Raw genomic sequence first — 21,035 nt, 5'->3', positions numbered from 1 at the left:
TTTTTTTTGTTTTTTGTTTTACTGTAAAGCTATTGTATAGAGTGGTTACAGTTACATTAATAAGGTAATAAGTACATTTCCTATCAAGCATTGTTACCCCCCAAAATAAGGTATGTTTAAGATTACAGCGATGACATTGATCAAAATGCACTGTAAGTTCAAACTGATTTGTTGAATTGAAACCCTTTTTTATAACTACTTACATAATAAGAAAGTAATAATAAAATAATAATAAATAATAATAAGAAAGATGATAGTAGAAGGTAACAGTATTATATGGTCTGTGAAGAGGATGAGCATCCCCTTTGGACTTTATGGGAAGATCAAGTTATATTAGTTATCAGTTTAAGTTTTTCCCTCAAGGAGAGACCCCATCTCATGATGCAAATACTTACTTTGTAAGAGGAAATATGAAGTGGCAAGTGAGTAAAATACTAGTTCTTATTATTAAAGAAAAATATTAAGTTGCCTTTCAAGGTTCTTGTCAAAATAAAGTTAGGGGGATTTGAGGAGATCTGTGATGGAATTTCCCATGCAGTTGTTGCATGTTTTTGTGCAACTTTAGAATCTGGGAGATAAAAAGTAACAGTGACAGTGATGCCTGTAATCTACCTACTTCGGAGAATAAAATCTTTGGATTATGGCTCAAATCCAGCCTTGGCAAAAAACATCTGTGAGACTCATCTCCAATTAAACACCAAAAAGCTGGAAGTGGATCTGTGGCTCACGTTGTAGAGCATTAGCCTTGAGTGCACAAGTTCAGGGATAGTGCCCAGGCCCCGAGTTCAAGTCCTAAGACTGGCACCAAAAAAAAAATGTGCAAGTGATAAAGTATCAACATAGGTATGTAAAAGAAAACTTCCTGAATTATTTTTTACTCTTTTCATACTTTAGTGACCATTATTTGACTGACTGACCCTGTCAGTTAATGGAAAGGACACTGAAAACAAAAAATGTTGGGATTAGGATTAAAATGATCATTTCAAAGCTGACATGGTCATTTGTCTTGCAACAGGGATTCCTCTTTAGTGGTGAGGTTCTTTGGATAGTCAGTAAGGGATTGAGCACATTGAGAATGCATTTGGAATCTTAAATATCAAAATCCTGATGTCATGCTTTGTTGTTCTTCATCTCATTGCTATGAAATTCCAGTGCGGCATCTTTTAAAACTAGGCTGGCCATAGAAAGACTACCCAGGCCAGAAATAAAAAAGGAGCAAGAAACCAAAGCATGCTAAGCAGCCTCTTACCCCTTATGTTGTCGTTCCTCAGGTGATAAGGAAAGAGAAGTCATGGGAAATCACACTAAAGTGCAAAGGGAAATGAAAAGATTTTCTCTAAAGTATGATGTTGAATGGTTCTAACTTGTCTAAGTCAGTAACTCATCATTCCATTATAGCTACATGAAAAAGAGAATCCAAAAATATAGGATGCCAAGACAGGAGACATGTGGTTTTCCATTATCTTGGTTTTGGCTTAACTATACCACTGCAGTGTTTCTTTCTCTTCTGTGAAGGGGGAAGCGAGAGATAGAAAACGTTTCTTCCTCTTTGTTTATTTGCTATGAAACAGCAATTGCTTTTCTTAATTTAACATGAAATAATTTATGTTTAGTTCTCCAGGTCTCAAAGTTGTTTCTTTTTAATCACTTAGTTGTTAAAAAAAAGAATCATTGGGTTTATATGTTCCAGGGAAGTTGTAACTATTTTTAAGATCTAGAAGACAATAAAAATTTGTATTAACATCGCTTGCTTAGGCCCAATGTTTCTAAAATTATATCTCCTCAGCCTTTATGCTTGCAATTTATAAAACATTCATCATCTTTTGTCAACATATGAGACAGACAGTGCATATCACGATTGTCAAAAATGGTTTTGCCCTCCTTGTCTGTGAGAAGAAGAAAAACTAGGTTGTGGTCCACATTGACTGTTGCTAGGCAATGTGACCTGTGCCTTTGTTTTCTTGCATTCACAAACTGGGGCTAAGATTATATACCCTTTGACCTTTGATTGTTCATTTCCATATTCCAGAATAATCCTGAGAGAATAAATGACAGAGAAAGTGCAAGTGTTGGAGAGTTACTTGGCCATTTTATAAGGCAGAGGCGGGGGGGAGGGGGAAGGGGAGAGAGAAAGAAAGAAGACAGAGACAGAGAGACAGAAAGACAGAGAGTCAGAGAGACACACATATACTAGAGGGCAATGCTGAGAAGGCATACATAATTAACGTTTTTCTTACAGTGAAGCTGTGGTCTTCCCTAATACCTTTTCTTCGTTAGTTTTACTGGAGTTCTGGTGCCTCATTCCTCTTTCACATTAAGAATTTCAGGCATTTGAAGACAGCTATATTTTGGGACAGTTTCATTTAAGGTTCAGAGGTCTTAAGGAAATCTTAAATCACAAATAATGATACTAACCCATGTCTATGAAAGACAGTCTTTGAGACAAATAATAAACTCACTTTGCAAGAAAACAACTGGCTCCCAGTTTAATTTAAATACACATGCCCTCTAGTTGTATACATTATTTTATAACTCTTACAGGAAGTAATCAATTTTATGGAGTTGGAAGGCAGGAGCAATTGAAGCAGGAGTATATGGGTTTAATTTATGGCTTCTCCAGCTAAGTGGCCTTGGCGAGTTATTTACCTTCCTGAGACTCATTCTTTCATGCCACAAATACAAATAACAGTACCCATGTCTCAGAAATTGAGTAAGGATTGCAGATAATGTAAGTAAAAACAATGTAACACAAATATGGTGAAATGTTCAACAGTGGATGAAAGGAGTGAATGCCACCCACATGTATTACTATGGACAGAGGATCAAAGCCTAAGTCAAAAACAAGAGAAATAGAATGAGACAGATTACACAATAACTAGGTAAATACACTCATGTGGTACGCTTGTAAAACAATACTAGCATTGTTCATTTAAGGTGGATTGAAAAGCACCCTAAATACGGTATGATGTAAACTGGGATTTTAGATGGGGAATGAAAGGGAGTGAAACAAAAGAAAGAGCTTGGACTTTGATCACTCATAATACTTGCTCTAATTTTGTGTACTTGAGGTATAAGAGGACTAGAAGAGAAAAATTATTGATAAAAGAGGATTCCATATAGTAGAAATTCAATAGCAGCAGGCTATTTTTCAGTAGTGGAGTGAGGTATGACTCCGTGGGGTTTATTTGCATAAATTTGACTGATTCTGTTAAGCTTATCAACATTTATAAGGAGTTGAGCCTAGGGAGTCAAAAGACAAGAAACTATGAAGTGTACAAAATGGAAATAATCTTTCTTCATGGTAGAGAATAATTAAGACATGAATAGGAGCATCAATTACTTCTTGAGCGCTCAGCATGTGCTAGACATACATTCATTAATTAATTCATTTATGCAACTAACCTATTTATTGAGGGCTTATGTGTTGTCATTGTTCTAGACATTGGAAAAACAGCAGGAAAACCACAGCAAGCCCTGGTCATATGAAGGTTATATTCTAGAGAGAGGGGAGAAACAGTAAGTGAAATATTCAGTGTGTAAATGGCTAGGAGATTTAGGGAGAAAATAACTACAACAAAAAGCAAAGAAAGGCTATATGGAATGGAGGTGGTTACAGTTTTAAATGGGGAGGTCTAGGAAGGCTTCTCAAGGGATGTTATTTCAAACCTAACTCATGTATCTTACCACCCCATGAAGAAATCACTTTGATGGACATGATGCTGTTTTTGAAAGTCTTTAGGGTCTTGAAGAATGTGTGTGACAGAGAGGATTAGAGTTCAAGATGGCTTGTCTACGTTAGTGTCTCTAAAGGGCTCCTGTGGGAGCTGCCAGGATGGGGAACAAGAATGTGGTATGGGAACACAAAATTAACCTCAGTATTACCTTGGTATCTATTTTACATTTTAAAAATCTAAAATAGATATCTTTTCTTGTTTGTGTGTGGGGGGGGGGGAAAGGGGGAGACAATAAAATTGGTCATCGTCTTCTCCAGGATAGAGAGTGTACCCAGAAGATACAGAGGATATTTTCATTAAGAAATCCTGATCCTATCCGGTCCTTTTAATTCTGTTACAAGACCAGACACCTCAAGTGTATAAGCGATTTGCCTGAGGTCACATGGCCTGCTTGGATGTTACAGACCCAGAATGGAAAACCTGAGCATGTAATAGGAGCAGAGCTCTTCTACCTCAATAATCTTACACACCACCATGTAGAATAGGCACGAATCGTGCTGCTTTATGTATTTTAAAAAGGTGAAGCTCAGGGGGAAAAAAAACACACAGAAAAAAAATCTGCTTACTCAAGGTCACAAGACTGTCAAGAGAAGTCTCCAGACCCTGTTAATTTGTGTGTGTGTGTGTGTGTTTATAGATCTGCTTTCTTGCAGCCATCATTTCCCCTTCAGTTGTGTTTCATGTGTACAAGGTGAAATATGAAGATTTTTTTTTAACCTCTTTGACCACCATTCCCTAAAATGGCTATCAAGTATCCGATGGTGGAGGTAAGTATGTGGTTACCATGACAACACAACCTTCACCCTGGACCAGCCTGCTCGCCTCGCCTCCCAGCCAGGTGTCCTGTTTCAGAGCGGGCTCCGGCCTTCGGTGGAACTTCCCAGCGGTGTAGTTTCCCCTCCGGATTGGGCGGTTATCTGCTGCTGGTGTAAGCTCCTCTGGCGGGGTGCTTCCCCGCGGCAGGAACCGGCCTGCTTTGGCCATCAAGGCGCCCCCCAGCGTTTTGCACGGTACCCCGCGCTCGGGCTCTCTCGGTGCACGCTGGCTGAGCCAGGGTTCTGTGGCTTGCTCCCTTCTGAGCGTTCCACGGGCAGCAGCCACCTCCGGCTCTTAATTGTGTTCCTAGATGCCGTGTAACGAGTCGAGCCGGTATTTACAGGTAGTGCGCAGGTAAATGAGCACCCGCGCGCGCGTGCGCAGGACACTGCACGGACGGTCCGCCCGGGGCGGGGGCGTTGACACAGAGTTGAGCCCACCCAAGCAGCACAGCTAAATAAAGCTCAGCGCACCGGCTTCCTCCACGCGGGCAGGTAAGCACTGGGGCGGCCGCGCGCGCGGGAGTCCCGCGGCCCATCGAGCCCCGCCGAAAGGTCCGGGGGCGGAGGCGGCGGCGTGGGCGCCGAGCTGCGCCGTGATTGGCCGGAGCTCGCGGAGGGGGCGTGGCTTGTCGATGGGGCGGGGCCGGCGGGGGAAGGGGGTGTGCGCCTCGCCGGTGCGGTAGTTTCAGTATAAACAAGGGACCGGACTGGTTCGGCGGATTCTACTGCCCCCCCCCCACTTTCCCGCGCGCTTCTCTGCTCGGCGCTTTTGGACTCATCGGTGGGCGCGTGGCGCACAGCCAGGTGGCGGAGGACCCGGAGTCCATCTGCGGGTAGGTTGTTGGCTGGCTGGGCTTTTCTTTCTCCTGGAGGGTCCCGGAGCTCCGCAGCGGGAACGGGGCTGCGTGCTCCCGGGAGACCCCAGAGATTTCCCCCCTCGCCGCCCCTCCCCGCGACCTGAGCCGGGCGCTTCGGCTGCGGGGTGCGCTCCCAGGAGTGGGCAGTCCCCTTGCCCGGCCGCCGCGGTGCCCTGGGCCCCCCGGGTCACGACAGGTGCGGGGCAGGGCAGGGGGGGTCGGTCCGAGCTCGGGATCCTGCGCCGGGACAGGCTGGGCTGTGCCCGGCCTGCTCCCCCGACCCCCCCAGGGTCTCTCTGCGATCTCGGTAGTTTGGGAACGGTGACGGAGCTCCAGTCGCGTCCGGGTCTGTGTTCCATCTCGGGCTGCGCTTACCCCCCTCTCTTTCTGCGTTTGTGTGTGCACGGGGTGCCGGCTCCGTGTGATCGAGGTCTGACGCTGAAGGGACAGGGCCATCAGAGGTCCTGGGCTTACCCCCGCGGGCTCTCGTTCTGGGCTGTTTCCTACCTGGGCTCGGCTGGCAAACTTGGGAAACACCTTGTCGACTTGTTATTTTTTTTTTCCGCGAGCTCGGGTGAGTTTACCCGAGGACAAGTGTCCTGAAGATAGTTGTCATCTGCTGGGGATGATGACTGGTAGTCCAGTGGGCAGACGGCGTAGGGGAGACCCCTCTTTCTAGGAGAGAACGTGGGAAGGTCTCCGTGCTGTAGGGGAGAAGGCGGCAAAACGGCGGGGGGGGGGATGGGGCGTGACGCGCCTCCGTGTGTGTGTGTGTGTGTGTGTGTGTGTGTGTGTGTTCACTGGAGCCTCCCACCTGACCCCATCCACATTGGCACAGGTCAGGCCAGGCCACGTAGCTCAGTCCTCTGACAGGAGGGCACCAGCGTGCCAACCAGCAGGAGGAGAATGTCTCGGTCTCGGCAGCGTTATTCTCTTCCCCGTGTGGATGTGTCGCCTATGCAGATGACTTCGGTGACCACGGTGTGTACAGGTGACTTGTGTATGTGTGTTTGGGAGATCGCGTCTCCTAGGAGTCCTTTCGCCAGCAGCGCCATGTGACAATGGTCAGGAACTGCTAGTGCGCGTGGATCTATATTTAGCAGATGACCTCTTACAGGGAGGGTCTCATTGGTGAATAAAGGGGAAGAGTCCAGGGACCCGGGTGTCACACTCGTGAATGCTGTCTGACACAGTCAGACTCAGATGGGGTGAATAATTTTTTTTTTTTCCTCCTGAGAACAGTGGCTGGATCTTGGCATGTGATGACTGTGCCTTAATTTAAACATAGTTAAGGCTCTGGTGGGTCAGTCTATGTTAAGCAAGGAGGCTTAAAATACATGTACTTGTTTGGAGATTAGTGAGGGAATGACTGGCCAAATGGTGTTCAGAGCGAATGTAGAATTGATTTCTTTAAAGAAAAGGAATTTTTTTTTTTTGGCTGCTGAGGTTTTCATAGCAGAATAATAGTAATGGTAGCTAATTAACCCCCATTACGAATGGCAATGTAACATGGGAAGGGGGACAGTGTTTGAGCCACTGAAGCTACAGGACACTTGACTGAAGTCAGGCTTCTGTCCCTCATGTATTTCATTTCAAGTAGATCTGTAGGGCTGAGAATATAAGCCACCAGTGAGCAAGTTTCTTCTGCTTGTTGGCCCATCTTTTGTTTTCCTAAAGGTGGTAGTCTTTCCAGCTACTGAACATACTGGCCATTTGTCTAATGCAGCGTTCACTCTAGATTTCATTTCTCCTGTGCCATATTTTCAGGTTTTGGCATATACTGATTCCTGAAGGTGGTATTGTCTTATCTTTGGAGGAAGAGAATCATCAGAAAATATTTGCATTTATTGTCGTTCTCCACCCCCCCCTTAACATCTAATCCAATACATTAAGTATACATATATATACATATATAACTACATATTTGTAAAGTATTTATTATTTGTCATAAGAATATGTACATCATTGCTAACATTTTTGTTCATATGATCTGAAATTAACTACTAGGTAATCAAGTACAATAGACCAAATAAAACCAATTGCCTCCTATGCATTTAGGGGAAAGGCATGATAAGAAAATAGAGGAGGAAGTCTGGGGGGATAATTTGACACTGGAAGCCCTGGGAGCAGCTTTATCAGCTTCCAAAGGCTCCCTGGAAGAACTGGACTTGGGAGGAACATGGGTATTTGTCAGAGCCTCTTAGAGAACGCTGCCTTGGAAAGGAGATGGGAATGCAGGGTATTCTGCCTTGCTTGTGAAAACAATCAAGAATTCTGAGCAAGAACTGAGAAGCTCCATTCTGATGCCACAGATAATAAATGGAATTGTCTTATAGCATTGTCTGACCTCTTAAAGAAGCAAATTGTCCTGTGGGAAATGATGCTTAATATTTATGGATTTATTTTTATTAGTGGTTGAACTCGGGTATCCTTTATCCATTCTTTTCACTTTTCCAGAACTAGAATCCCTTTTTCTACATATTTTGTTTTTGGTTCTCCAGTTAAATTTGTATATATACACACATACATATGGACTATTGATAAAATGGCAGTTGTAGGGAAGAAGGAAACTTGGGTTCATGCTAATTTGGAGGCCTGACAAGTCACATGACCTCTCCTTGTACCTGCCACTCTAGACTAGACATGGGGAGTTGAGCTGATGGTTTATGGTCTCTTTTATCTCAGTGATAACTGCTTTACTTGTGCTGTCACTTCACATCTGCACCTTGTATTAGGTTGGACCAATGACGGGTGAGGCGATGCACACAAAGATGTTGCAATCTTCTCAAGAAATGAGAAAAAAGAAATGAAGAGAGGACAGTGAAATTCTTTCTATTGATTAATTTATATAGGAATGGAATACTTCTTAAACTGCCTTTTGATTTTGTTTTCCTCTTGCGACCAACTTCAATAAGAGTCAGAAAAACATTAACAATTGTGTTTTCAAATTTTTCATAGTTTCTTGGCCTATTATGTGACAGTTTCTACTAAAATTTAAATTTCTTTTAGCCAATCATTTTTTCCCCTCAGTTAATTTGGTTATTATTTCCTCAGAAAGTATGTATGTATGTTCAGGTTATTCAGTTCAAATTTTATTAGGAAACCATGATGGAAAAGTACTTTGATATGGAAAATAAAACATTAGCCTTTTAGAAAGGAAAACATCTTGTAGACCACAAATACCTACCTATATCTAAAACAGAAGAATAGAATGGGAGGGATAAACATAGTTTTTCAAGAACTTGTGGCCAAATATATATATATATATATATATATATATATATATATATAAAATTATCACAGTAACTATGTTATGTAATAAAACATGGAGAAAAAAATCTGAATTTTACAAATGTCCTCACTGTCAGCTCATTTTTATGCCAAGATGAGTTGGGTATAGAGAAGCAAAATCTTAAAAAAAAAAAAGAAATTTTTTAATAAAAATGTTCAACATATGATATTCTGTGATATAGCATAAAATCTATCATAGATGCATGATGATTCACCTTGTCATATTTGTGCTGTCCTTTATGATGCCCTTTAGCCATTTAGTATGAGTTGAACAGAATTAAAAATATAGCTTTTAGGGTGCACTGACTACTAAGTGCTTAGTAGTCATTATGGCTAGTAGTGATTGTATTGAATTGTCAAGAAGAGGGGCCCTGCCAGGATTCTAGTTCTTGTGATAGTATTTGATTAGATAATACTGACTTTGATTACCCAGAAAGTCATTTTTTTTAAATTATTTTCGGGAAATGAAATAATTTATTCTGTCGCAGATGGGCGTCTGAGGCAACAGGGAATAGGAGCAACTGTCTTGATCAGCAAGTCTAGGTCTTCACTTATATGGTATGAGGATTGCCACTTTCTTCAACTCAGTGATGTGCCAGAATCACAACACTAATTTCTCAATATCTTTTCTTTAGAACTGAGTTGCCCTTTTTAAAACTAACACCAGCTGTTATTGCAGGAAAGCACCAGCCTTTCATGACAAGGAAAGAGGAGCCATCTACTGTTAAGCTCAAGAACTACATGAGAGATAGCATTGTAGATTAGTGAACACATAAAAAGAATAACCACTTGTCCTGGCTTTCCTCCCCACACCATACTGCTTTATCTCTTAGGAAGATTATTTAATGACTCTGCAAGTTTACTTCGGGTTGCTATGAACTGAGATGCAATTTTATACTTTAATAATTTGCTAACACCATCCCCAAGACAAAAAAAAAAATCACAAATCTTATCTTTTTCTTCCAAAGAAACCAGAGATTCTATTTGAGTCACAATTCCCTTCTTTCTTCAATGAGGAATTAGTGAAGAACTTTTTTAAAGATAAAGTAAAATGTGGATTTATTTTTATATGGATGCCTATAACTCAAATCAGGAAATATCACTTCTTTATTTTGGAGAAAGAAAGGATCTTTCTCAAACATAGTAATTATCTTCTCTCCCATAACTGAGGAATCTATGAAGCAATTGGGACTCAGTTCCAAGGAATGTATTTATCTTGGAATTACTGTCTGTTAACATGCCAAAAGAAGTGGGTTGATTCTGAGCTATCTACTCCAAGTTATTTGCCTCTTCTTTCTTACAGAGATTGGCATAAGTATAGCATCGCAACAATTTCCACAGATGTTGTTAGAAATCTCTTCTGTATGGCTTCTTCTGATTAGGAAAAGAAATGAGAAGATAATCTTCTCAACATTTCACTCATCTCAAAACAAGCTGTTTCAGATAGCATCAAGGGCTTGCCTTTTACTTTTGACCCGTGTGCGAATCTACAGTCAGAGACCTTGTATGAACATTTAGTCATTCTTTGTAGTCTCAGCTCTAATGGGGCTAAAAGGAGGCTAGAGGGGACTAGGTAGAGAAGTATGTGAACGCGTTCCAGTTCAGATCACTGCAATTTTTCAAATGAGTAAAGGGAAAAAAAAAAAAGTTGAGTTGTTAAAGTTGCATCTCACCAAGGTACAAAGTTCCTTTAGAATCAAAATGGGAATTGGGAAATCTGTAATTCCAGGATATTAAATTAAATCTCTTCCCATTAAGCAAATATGCTTTCAAAGTTCATCTCTGGTAAGGAAGTCTTTGTGTGTGTGGGGGGGGGGTGGAGGGGGTCTGTGCAGCATTTGAGTGAATGCTAAAATATTGTAGCAACATAAAGGTATAAATATTGCACTACATGATGAAATAGTATTGAATTTTTTTTGACTCCTGTATTTTCTAACTTCAATTTAGAGGAAATGCTGACAAGACATTCAGGTGGAGATTTATGAAAGTATCTTTAACAGGCATTGAGGGATAGCTTTTGACTAAGTCTCCATGCCCGTGTGTTTCTCAACCTCTCTCCCAATTCAGATTGTCACCTGAAACCACCTATCCCCGTGCACCTGCTTCATCATAAATAACATTGTGCAAAAGCAGTCACTAATTCAAACGCAGTCTGCTGTTTAGAAAAAGGCAGCTTTTCATCTGGTGCTTTAGTGGGTTTAAAACCATTAGACATGCCTTTCAAATTCATTCATCCTGTAAATCACCCAGTGACTGCTTCCTTGCTGCTGGATCAATGTCAGGCTGAACTTTTCCAGGGCCCTTAGAAGAACATGATCTATCTTTGTGACCAAATTAGCAGCCCTGTAAGATTTCTTGTCTGTCAACTGACTTTTTCAACCTACCAAATTAATTCTAAGAAGGAATATTCATATCCTCTGCCTTGGTTCGGTATATCTTTTATTAACTGGAAATTTTTTCAGCATAGTCAGTAATCTATGACAATAATTTTGGTGGCCATAAGTTTTTTTAAGTTTGGTTTATTATTTCAAAAATCAAAATTGTTTTCCCATTGACTTACTGCCTCTCCTTCCAACTTATTATGCTGCCTGAGTGTAGTGGGGAAAACAGGCTATTTTAATTGTTCTACCAAAACCAAAAGATGTATCATTCTTTTATTTTTTTAACTCAATTGGAATGGTACTACCTGAAAAAAAAAAGTATCTCTTGATTTCTAAGGAACAAGTCTTGAGAGTGTTGGGCCAATGTTCTATTCAGATGTCCCTTGTTTTACTTTGGGATATAGACATGACATCTGAATTCTATATACACCAGTACTTTGGCCTCTTAATCCATTAAAGTATATGCTAACTTGTTGGTATGGTTCTTCAGGGACTGTGGGAGAAATGTTTGTCATCTTAAAAGGTTAAGTACCACTAGGTGCTGATGGCTTACATTTTTAATCCTAACTACTCAGGAAGCTGAGATCTGAAGATCACAGTTCAAAGCCAGCCTGGGCAGGAAAAGTCCATGAGACGCTTGTCTCCAGTTACCAGCAAAAAGCTGGAAGTAGAGCTAAGTAGCTAAGGAGTAGCATGCTAGCCTTGAGCAAAAAGTTCAAGGGCACCTTCCAGGTTCTGAGTTCAAGCCCCAGAACTGACACACATACACACACATGTGTAACACAAATGTTAAGGAATACTGGCTGAAAAGAAATGTGTTTTGGATAAAGGAACTGGCTCCCAAATTAAACTGAGTGTTGATAATTACCTTTTAAATCTGTAGTCTGTTTCAGTGGTAGTGATTTGAATCAAGTCAACAAGTTTTACATGGGTCTCATCCAGCTCTCTTCCTTCCTGCCCCCCCCCAAACCCTATGAGGGAATTTTTGGTCTTGAAAAGTTTTATTTAACAGTTAACTAACCTATGTGAACACATTCTAATTTTGAGAAGTAGGCACTGTTTTCTATACAAGGTATATGGTTAGCAAATTAATGCTAAGGAAGAATGGAGAGTCAGAGATTGTGGAAACTGAGACTTTATGAACCCTAGAGACAGAGAATAGTAGTTGTCAAAACTAAAAGGGGAAGGGTCACCACAGTTAAAAGCATTAGAGCTACATGGCCATGAAATAATCAGTGGGAGCTATAGTCTGAGAATCACCTCACATCACTTCACACTAGCTTCTGTTCCCTAGAGGTGTCATTAGCAAGTGATTTCTAGAGTTAGACGTGCCCAGGGATAAATACTTTTCTGGATTCTTAGGTCTAGTACTGTGATTATTGAATTTATCTTCATAAGAACTAAGCCCATGCTTAATCTTTTGAGCCTCACTTCTTTAATTCCAGAGTTGAAGCAGGTAAAACTAAAATCCTGGACACAGACTCTGAGTTGTTCTGAATGAACAGTAGCTCTCTCAAGGGTAATAAGGAGGGAGAGGACACAGAGAAAACAAACTGTTTATCTTCTTGAGTATTTAAAATGATCTGGTACAGACAGTACTTTCAGTACCATTCTGCTGACTTTTCTTTGTGTTTATTTATTACACAGGCAGTTAATCTTTCAGAATGTGGCTAGACTAGTCACTTGTTAAAGATTATTCAGAGATTAGTGATGAATACCATGAACTGTGATCTTTCTTTTAACATTTGTCTTACTAATTTTTTTTCTGGAAATCTATAAAGTATAAGCATGTATCATTGAATTTCATCAAATCCAATGTGCTACCCACTGTAAGATGCTCTGTGACTGTTCACCTGCTCCCTGTTTTAAAAATACTAAACTGTTTTTTAAAAAGTCAAACATATATATCAAAATCTTGGTAATCTTTGCGGAGCTGACACTGTACTTTGATTGCCAAGGTCACTAACTTATGTACTGCTGTTGACAGTGTGACTTTTTAATAAGAGTAATGAGTGGTATGAATATATCTTTGGAGCAAAGATTTATGTAGAACATGTAAACCATAAATTATTCTAACAGCTTATAATTTGGGACAGACGGACAGGCTTTTCGTTTTATGGTTACATACTAGAAGTTCAAAGGGAAGAACACCATTCTCAGGATAGCACGGAGAACTGTAATAAAAGTTTGTGCCTGGAATCTAAAGACCTAGGTTTGAAACCCTACCTGATTTGTCCCCGGAATGTGTAATGCTCAGAGAATTATTAGAGTTTTTCTGAGTCTAAGCTGCTTCTGAAGTAAAAAAGAATGAGGATTACTGACAGATGGGGTGGTTGCAGAATCCACAAAGGCGTGAGTAAACGATTACACAAACAGAAGCCAATGAAGTTGTGGGAGCTGACTCACCTGGATTTCCAGAGAGACATCTTAAAGGGAATTCAGAAAAATAAGAGTTTGGGAATGTGGACAAATTTTTTAGTATACATGAGATTTCAGAGTGAGGGAAATGTTCTACCAATGAAGGGAGAAAGATGTAAGGAAAAGGAAAGATGCTGTTCTAAATAAGTACGTGGATGGCAAGGTTGAAAATTTACCCATTATGCATAAATAAGGGGCCAGGGTCTCTTGGAGTGACTTGGAGTTCAGCAATTCATTATTGCTCTGTATAAGTTCAGTACTCAAGTTGGGAAAACAAAAATACTCATGGGAAAATCAACTGATGAGCAACATATCTTTGGACTAATTTGAAGGTAGAAAACTGCCTGTGACATAGTCTCTTGTTACCATTGGTTTTTAAGTAAAGCATAATCTATAACACCAATTAATTTTTCTCAGTTTGGCTTGCATCGCTGTAAGTAACATTTTCTTTTGGTCCCTTTGGGGGAGGAAGTTTTTGAAGTGTTTGTATTTTATACTTTCCCAAGAAATCTTGTGGTACATGTCCAAAGAATAATACATAAGAATCTTTGGCAAAATTCTCAAAAGAATGTTGTAAGAGGAGCTTTCCTAGGAAGAAGATGAGTAGTTGCATATAAACAATGTAGGATGCTGGAAGGGGTGAACAGAACTGAAAGTAACAGATGGGGAATATAACAGGGATGGGGGGAGGGATGAATTAAGGCACTTTCTGCAGATTTCACAGGGATTAAGTACCCAAATTAGGACTTCATTCAATCTGAATCTTAATCCAGATCTGAGTCCTTGTTTACTATACAGGAGTGTATAATTAAGAAGTGCAAATACTTGGTTCTGATTACTTGAAAGGAAACTGAATGACCCATGACTGTCTTGTGGGCTAGCATGTACTGCTAATAAGCCCAGGGCAGCAGGAATGCACGATTGGGAAAGTTCCATCTGGCTCATTTTGTGCTAGAGTCACATGACAGCCTGGTCACTGCAATTCACCTCCCCCCACCTTCTGGTCTCAAGTAGCATGTTTATAGAAAGAGGAGTTTGGACCTGACTGTGATGCCTCGGGCACATTGGCTTCCTCCATAACTGTCTGTCTTGCAGTCATTTCTAATCATTTAAGTTACACATTTGGCTAGTGTATTGCTTTCAAATCCTTGGTCTGCTCATCCTGAGGTCCCTACGCCATCACTTCTAATTACTTACATTGAAATGAAATTGCTCATAGTGAAATGCAATCTATTGTTTGTATTCTGAACCAGTGCTTTTCCTATAGTCCCGTTGAATATTATTTTCTGATTTTCAGAAGTTGTTGTATCTGGACTAACCATCTCCCAAAAGTATTTTGTTAGATTAGCATCAATAACCAAGAAATAATATAGTGTTTAATAACAGAAAAAAAATCCAACATGAATTAAAGGAATTCTCCAAATCCTGTGTGCCAGTGGTTGTAACCATGGAAAACTTAAGCCACAGGCAACCAAGTCCAGATATCATCAGAAGGAAGTTGTAGGTATGCCTTTCTTCTTAGGTCCTGGTCTCCAAGTTTGAGGACACTCTAGATTTCTCCTGTCAATAGTTGATTGGCTCTTTTACTTCCTAGCAAGGACAACTCATGTGTAACAATTACATTACACATGAATTGTACTCATAAAATATGTTCAGTTTGAAGGGGACAGATATTTCCTTTGTCCATGGCTTTATAAAATATAATATTGAGTTATTTGTTTAATATGGTCACTACATGTGAGAGCTTACCACCTAAGGAATTGTGCTGAGTATGTATTAACATTACAACCCACAGTTCCTGACCCTAAGTTAGAGGTAGATAACAATGAACTGAATGACAAATTCCCCTATAGTGATTCTCAGCAATCACTTTGTTCCCAGTTGTGGCAAATTTTTCATAGATTTCTTTAAACCGGCATTCAACTGTATTTTGGTGGTTTATTTATTTTTTTTCTTTTGGATGGAAAACACAAAGTTGAAGCTCTTTATTTTTTCCTATTTACTTTTTTTTTCTTTTCTCTTTTTTTCTTGTTCTAAGGCCAGCACTTGAACTTGGTACCTCTGGCTGCTTTTGCCATTGGTAAGCATTTTACCAACTGAGCCATGCCTCCAACCCTTCTGTTGACTTTTTTGAGTGCTATTTTCACTGGCTAGTTTGGCTTTCTATGCGGGTGTGTTTTCTTAACACTGCCCGCCTCTTCTGGAGGCACGTGTGCATGTTGTGAGCTGTGTGTGCCTCCATTAGTGGTAGCTGGAACTGAAGCTAGTAGACTAAGGAATGTGACTTCTAACACAGGGCTCCCTCCCCCCTTCTTCCATTTGGATGCAAATATCTTTTGGCCTCTTGAAAAGAAGGATTAGCCCTGGTTGTGTCCCTGTCAATCCTGCAGTTTGGCTTCCCCTCATTGTTTGCTTTCTGAAACCCCCAGCCTGCACAACTGTTGAATGCCTCTATTGTCCAGACATGCTGCCAGAAACCCAAGTCTGTTCTCAGAACCAGCTCTACGTCCCCCAGGAATCCAAGTAATAACTTACTAGCTGCTGGCCTCCCATGAACACTCTCTGACCAGGGCTTTGTGAGCTGCAAGGCACACAGAGGGGGAGGGAGGAGCAACTTATCTCAGGACTGTCACGGCACTCCTTGTTTCCCAGCCAGGTGCCTTCTCAGCCAGCATGTTTACTGGGAACTGTATATTCCTCTTTTTCCCTTTCCAAGAACTGGACACTAAGGGGAGAAAATCAACAGTATCTGAGCTTCTAAAAAGCTGGGGAGACAGCACTACATGTCTTGATATCTGCAAGAAGCATGTGCATGCGTGTGCACGCAAGCACACACACACACACACACACACACACACACACACACACACACACACACATCATGTGTTAATTCTAGGCTTTTTGTAAGTTAGTTTTCCCATCTGTCCAGGGCTGGTCAGTTATCTCTTCCGTTTAGTTCTTCCCAGCAAGATCTGAAGGAATACTTGACTTCGTGGGATCAAGCAATGCAAACTCAGTTCCTCAGCCCCTTCCTCAAATGTGAAGAAATTATGTACAACCATGACAGCCAGAGATCTGACTTGCCTATGCATTTTGTATTTGATTGAATGAGATTGGTACTGTTATACGGGAATTTGTGAGCTCCCGAGAAGCCTTATTTTGAAAGGTCGAATCAGGAGTCCTTATTAGATAGCCAGCAACTGCAAGCGGACACATGTCCCCCAAAAACTTGCAGCCTCAGATACACTTAATACTGTTAGAAAACTGAGTCACCAGGGTAAGAGGGCAAAGAAAGAGCAGATCAACTCTAATGAAGAGTTGAAGAGGGATACCATGGTGACCTGAGGAGAGTTAGGATACACAAGGTATGGTGTAAAATGGCAACTGAGCTGGTCAGGACCTCTAAATATTGTCGTGGTAAAGGGTCAGGGTCACAGGGAGCTTGCTCCTTGAGGTTCATGGTAAAAAACTGGCAGGTCCAGTGATTTATTGTCCAAATCACCACCCCTGCCTCTAGGAATTCAGGCACACCAATTACCTGGCAGTGGGACTTCACCTTCATTCACCAGGAAGCCAAGATGGTACCAGTTAAACCCAATTCCCTATCATCCATATGTTTCCAAGATGGCACCAGTGAGATCCAGAATCCATCTTTCTGTACTTAACAGTCTGTATACATGTAATATTCGAAGAACAATTTGGCTTTGGGTGGGTTCTGATATTTTGTAATGATCTCTTCATTATTATTAAAGCTTATCCTGTTAAGGATGATTTCTCTTTTTTATATTGTGTATGCTGACACCATGTTCTCTTCTTTTATTTATTTATTTTTTTAGGAAAGTATGCCTCAGACTCCTCCTTTTTCAGCAATGTTTGATAGCAGTGGTTACAACCGAAACCTCTATCAGTCTTCAGAGGACAGCTGTGGAGGGCTGTATTACCATGACAACAATCTCCTTTCTGGGTCTCTGGAAGCTCTTATCCAGCACTTAGTACCTAATGTGGATTACTATCCAGATGTAAGTATTCCTTATCCTCTGAAGGCCACCTTTATTATAGAACAAAGTATAATGTAGTATACAGGAACCATGTGCACTGTGGAATTATACTCAGGTTGCTAAGAATCTTCTTAGTAAGAAACTACATAATGATTGTTGAATGCTTTGAATTCAAATCAAGTATGGGTATGTGTCACATTTTGATAGTCTCCACTAAAGGTTTTGATTTTTTCAGGTGAGGTGCCACAGTATAGGTAGTCTGGTACCATTGGAATAAAGTATATGTAGGGTTGATCTGTGTTTACTCTTTGGTTTTAAAATAAAAATGCTAGAGAACATTCAATCCCCTTAGAGTATGTTTATTTCCAATCCTATCACTCATGTGGAGAATTCAGATGAGATTTGCTTCTGGTTTGCTTTGATAACTTACAGTTTGTAAATTAGCACTGTGTAATCTAGCATATTTGTTACATATTATCCCAATAATTCTAAAACAGGATAGGGGAGGAGACTGAAATTTCACAGTTGAGTATTTACTCAGTTTCACCTCCAGCATCTGGAATTAAACAGGTTTTTTTTTTTCTTTCTGTAACACCTGATTTTTCTTGTGTGCCACAGTACTTACTTTGGTGGAATTCAGTTTAGTAGGATAACAGGATTTATTAAACAGCTGGTTATTGATGGCCATTTCATGAAAGTATCTAGAGACCATCTTCATTCGTTTTTATAAATATAATAATAACTTTGGCATGTAAAGGTTAGTTTGTGCTTACCATGGTAATTCAACATAATGCTTCTTACTAAGTTATCTCTCTCTGTGTGATTTGTACATGGTATTTTCAGATATGTTGCCACACAGGGAAAACGAGTAATCAAAAGTAAACGGAGCTCCTTGTTCAGCCCTGTAAATGTTTATGAGCCACTAAAGGCGCCTGGGGGATGGAGTGAGGGAACAATCCATGGAATTTCTCTTTTCATTGGGAGTCTGAAATTACTATAACAAATAAAGCACTACTTCATTACTGGCTTCTTGGGAGACAATGTGGTGAAAGAAAAGTATATAGTGTTTTATTGTGCTTGATCAAAATGCTTGGCCCTCATGCAAGTAAATAGGTTACTCACAAGATCATCTTCAACTGCTCTGCCACAAACACTTCAGTGTACTATATGAACACACAGGAGGATTCTTGATTGAACATAGGTGGGATAAGTGGGGTCTTCTTTCTTTTTTGTTGTTTCCATCCAGGTACTATAATATTTGATCACATAATCAGATCCTCTTTGGGTGGTATATCTAAGTGGGATTTCTCTTTCTGGGCTGAATTTCATTATTCTCTCCTACAATAAGTAAGGTGTCCTGGTAGCCTGGCTTTCTGCAGATAGATGTGAAAATGTTCTCTGAATATTTTCAGGAACTAAATTTGTGCTGGAATTCTGTTAATATTTTATTATGGTTTAAAGGAAAAAGATAGAGACAAAGGGAAAGGAAAAATTCATATTGTATTGTTATATGTGCAGGTACTACTTTTGAAATTGTAGTATATGAACTTTGATCAAGAGAAGTTAATGAAATCAGATGCACCATCAACAATGTCTTTTTTCTCTTGTCACAGAGGACATATATATTCACCTTCCTCCTCAGTTCTCGGTTGTTTATGCATCCGTATGAGCTCATGGCCAAAGTTTGCCAGTTATGTGTTGAGCACCAGAGACTAAGTGATCCTGATAGTGATAAGGTAAGGAAACATTTTGAACTTTATTATATGTGCTAACTCCATGGCTTGGATTGTGAAGTTAGTTTCCTAAGGGATCCTCGCTTACGTCCTCATTCAAGTGTGTAAGTGGCATCATGACTATACATAGGAAACTGGGAATTGTTGAAAGAACATAGTATGGGTGGTACTACATTTCTATGGCATGCACAAGGCCCTGGGTTTGCGCTGCAAAAGTTAATAAACTACATCATACGAATTGAATGTTATAGATCTCTCTGAAATTAATTACACTTGATGTTGATATAGGGGAAAACTAGTGCTGCTTCTTCAACCTCAAAAGGCTTATTTATTTGGCGTAGTGCATGTTGACAAATATCATTGAATTTCATTTGCTTTTTCTTCTTAGAGCCAGATGAGAAAAATTGCACCCAAAATTCTTCAGCTCTTGACAGAATGGACTGAAACATTTCCTTATGATTTTCGGGATGAAAGAATGATGAGAAATTTAAAAGATCTGGCTCACAGAATAGCCAGTGGCGAGGAGGTTGGTAGCTTGAATTTTGCATAGCCATCAAAACTTTCAGAATAGCCTGGGTGGGAAATGGTAATGTATTCTCTCTGAGTGCCTCAGCACTTCTTTCTGCTTTGCCTTTGGAAAAGCCTTCTGCTATGGCATGTTGGCTGTTGTGATATATCCAACAAATGATTATTCCATCTCACTTCAAAGAAATATGACCTGAAGTTTTATCTGATAAGTTGAGGGATATGTTCATGTCAATTCATGCACAGGATTCAAGTTACAACTATGTTTTGGTTTTATTTTACTTATATATTAAGTGCTTCCTAAAAAGTTTGGCACCTTTAAAAAATAACATATTAAGAAGCATTAAGATGCACAGAGTCAATAGAATATTAATATAACAGTTGATTAGCAAGTAGCCTATTAATAAATCATAAATTTAAGTATATGATCTAGATCAGGAAAGGAGAAAACAAATATGTCAGTGTTGAGAGCCAGTAGGACGGGAAAGGAGTGTTGTGGCTTAAGTTTAATTTCCAGATAAAAGGATAGTACAATTATTTACTTATTTTTTATTGTGAGAGGAAAGAAAAGCATACTAATTCTTCAGAGCACTAATTTAAACTTGAGGGTGGAGATGGAGCTCAATGTTGATTACTTGCTTGCATGTAGAGGGCATGCTTTTAATCCTACTACAACAGAAGCAAATAAATCACTTGTAAAGGATCTCATATACAAGGAAATAATGCCATGTTTGTTGGTTTGTTTTATAATACACTTGGTAGCATTGACCACAAATACTCCTTGATAAAACAGAAACCATTGATCAGAATGTATATTCACAAAGCTGGAAAAGGAGAAGATAGTCAAGGTTCTCTAGTGCTGCAAGTTATTTAAAGATAGTTCGTTTCAAGCTAGAATAGATGTAGATTAAAAGTAAGTCTTAGATGTCCGTGAATATCACTTCCTTCAATTGAACCATTGATAAATTTGAACTAATTGTGAAGCAGGCCTGAAGGGCTAATTTTCTATGTTGAGGCTTGTTTGGAAAAGATGTCTTTGTTGTTTCTGTGTTGCTGCTAAGTTGCTGGGAAGAAGAAAGGAGAGTAGGCAAAGTGAGGAAGTTAGTAACTTGAATTTTAATATACTTTGGATAGGAAATGTTGAATTATTTTTCCAGAACCTCAATACCTTTCTGTTTTGCCTTTGGGCAAAACATAGTGTGTGGGGTTATAGGTACATTTTCACATAGGACAGAAGGTAGACAAAGCATTTGCCAACTGTAGTGAGGTCTTGTTTTATC

At 40.0% G+C, this 21,035-nt stretch overlaps 1 protein-coding gene across 2 annotated transcripts in view; it reads left to right on the top strand.

Annotated features, from left to right (window-relative positions):
- The first annotated feature begins 5,261 nt into the window (after positions 1 to 5,261).
- The window catches only part of Rasgef1b (RasGEF domain family, member 1B), a 37,108-nt gene continuing 21,334 nt past the window's right edge, over positions 5,262 to 21,035 (top strand). For both annotated transcript variants that reach the window (XM_013020242.1, XM_013020241.1), the window contains exons 1-4: positions 5,262 to 5,385; positions 17,336 to 17,518; positions 19,111 to 19,233; positions 19,619 to 19,756. In XM_013020242.1, coding sequence (XP_012875696.1) covers positions 17,342 to 17,518; positions 19,111 to 19,233; positions 19,619 to 19,756 — 438 coding nt within the window. In that variant the 5' untranslated portion in view covers positions 5,262 to 5,385; positions 17,336 to 17,341. The remainder of the gene's footprint in view (positions 5,386 to 17,335; positions 17,519 to 19,110; positions 19,234 to 19,618; positions 19,757 to 21,035) is intronic.

This window comes from Dipodomys ordii, unplaced genomic scaffold (genome assembly GCF_000151885.1).
Source record: "Dipodomys ordii isolate 6190 unplaced genomic scaffold, Dord_2.0 Scaffold49, whole genome shotgun sequence".
NCBI classification, from domain to species: Eukaryota; Metazoa; Chordata; class Mammalia; order Rodentia; family Heteromyidae; genus Dipodomys; species Dipodomys ordii.
Note: the sequence above shows the minus strand (reverse complement) of the source record. Positions and strands in the feature narration are given on the sequence as shown.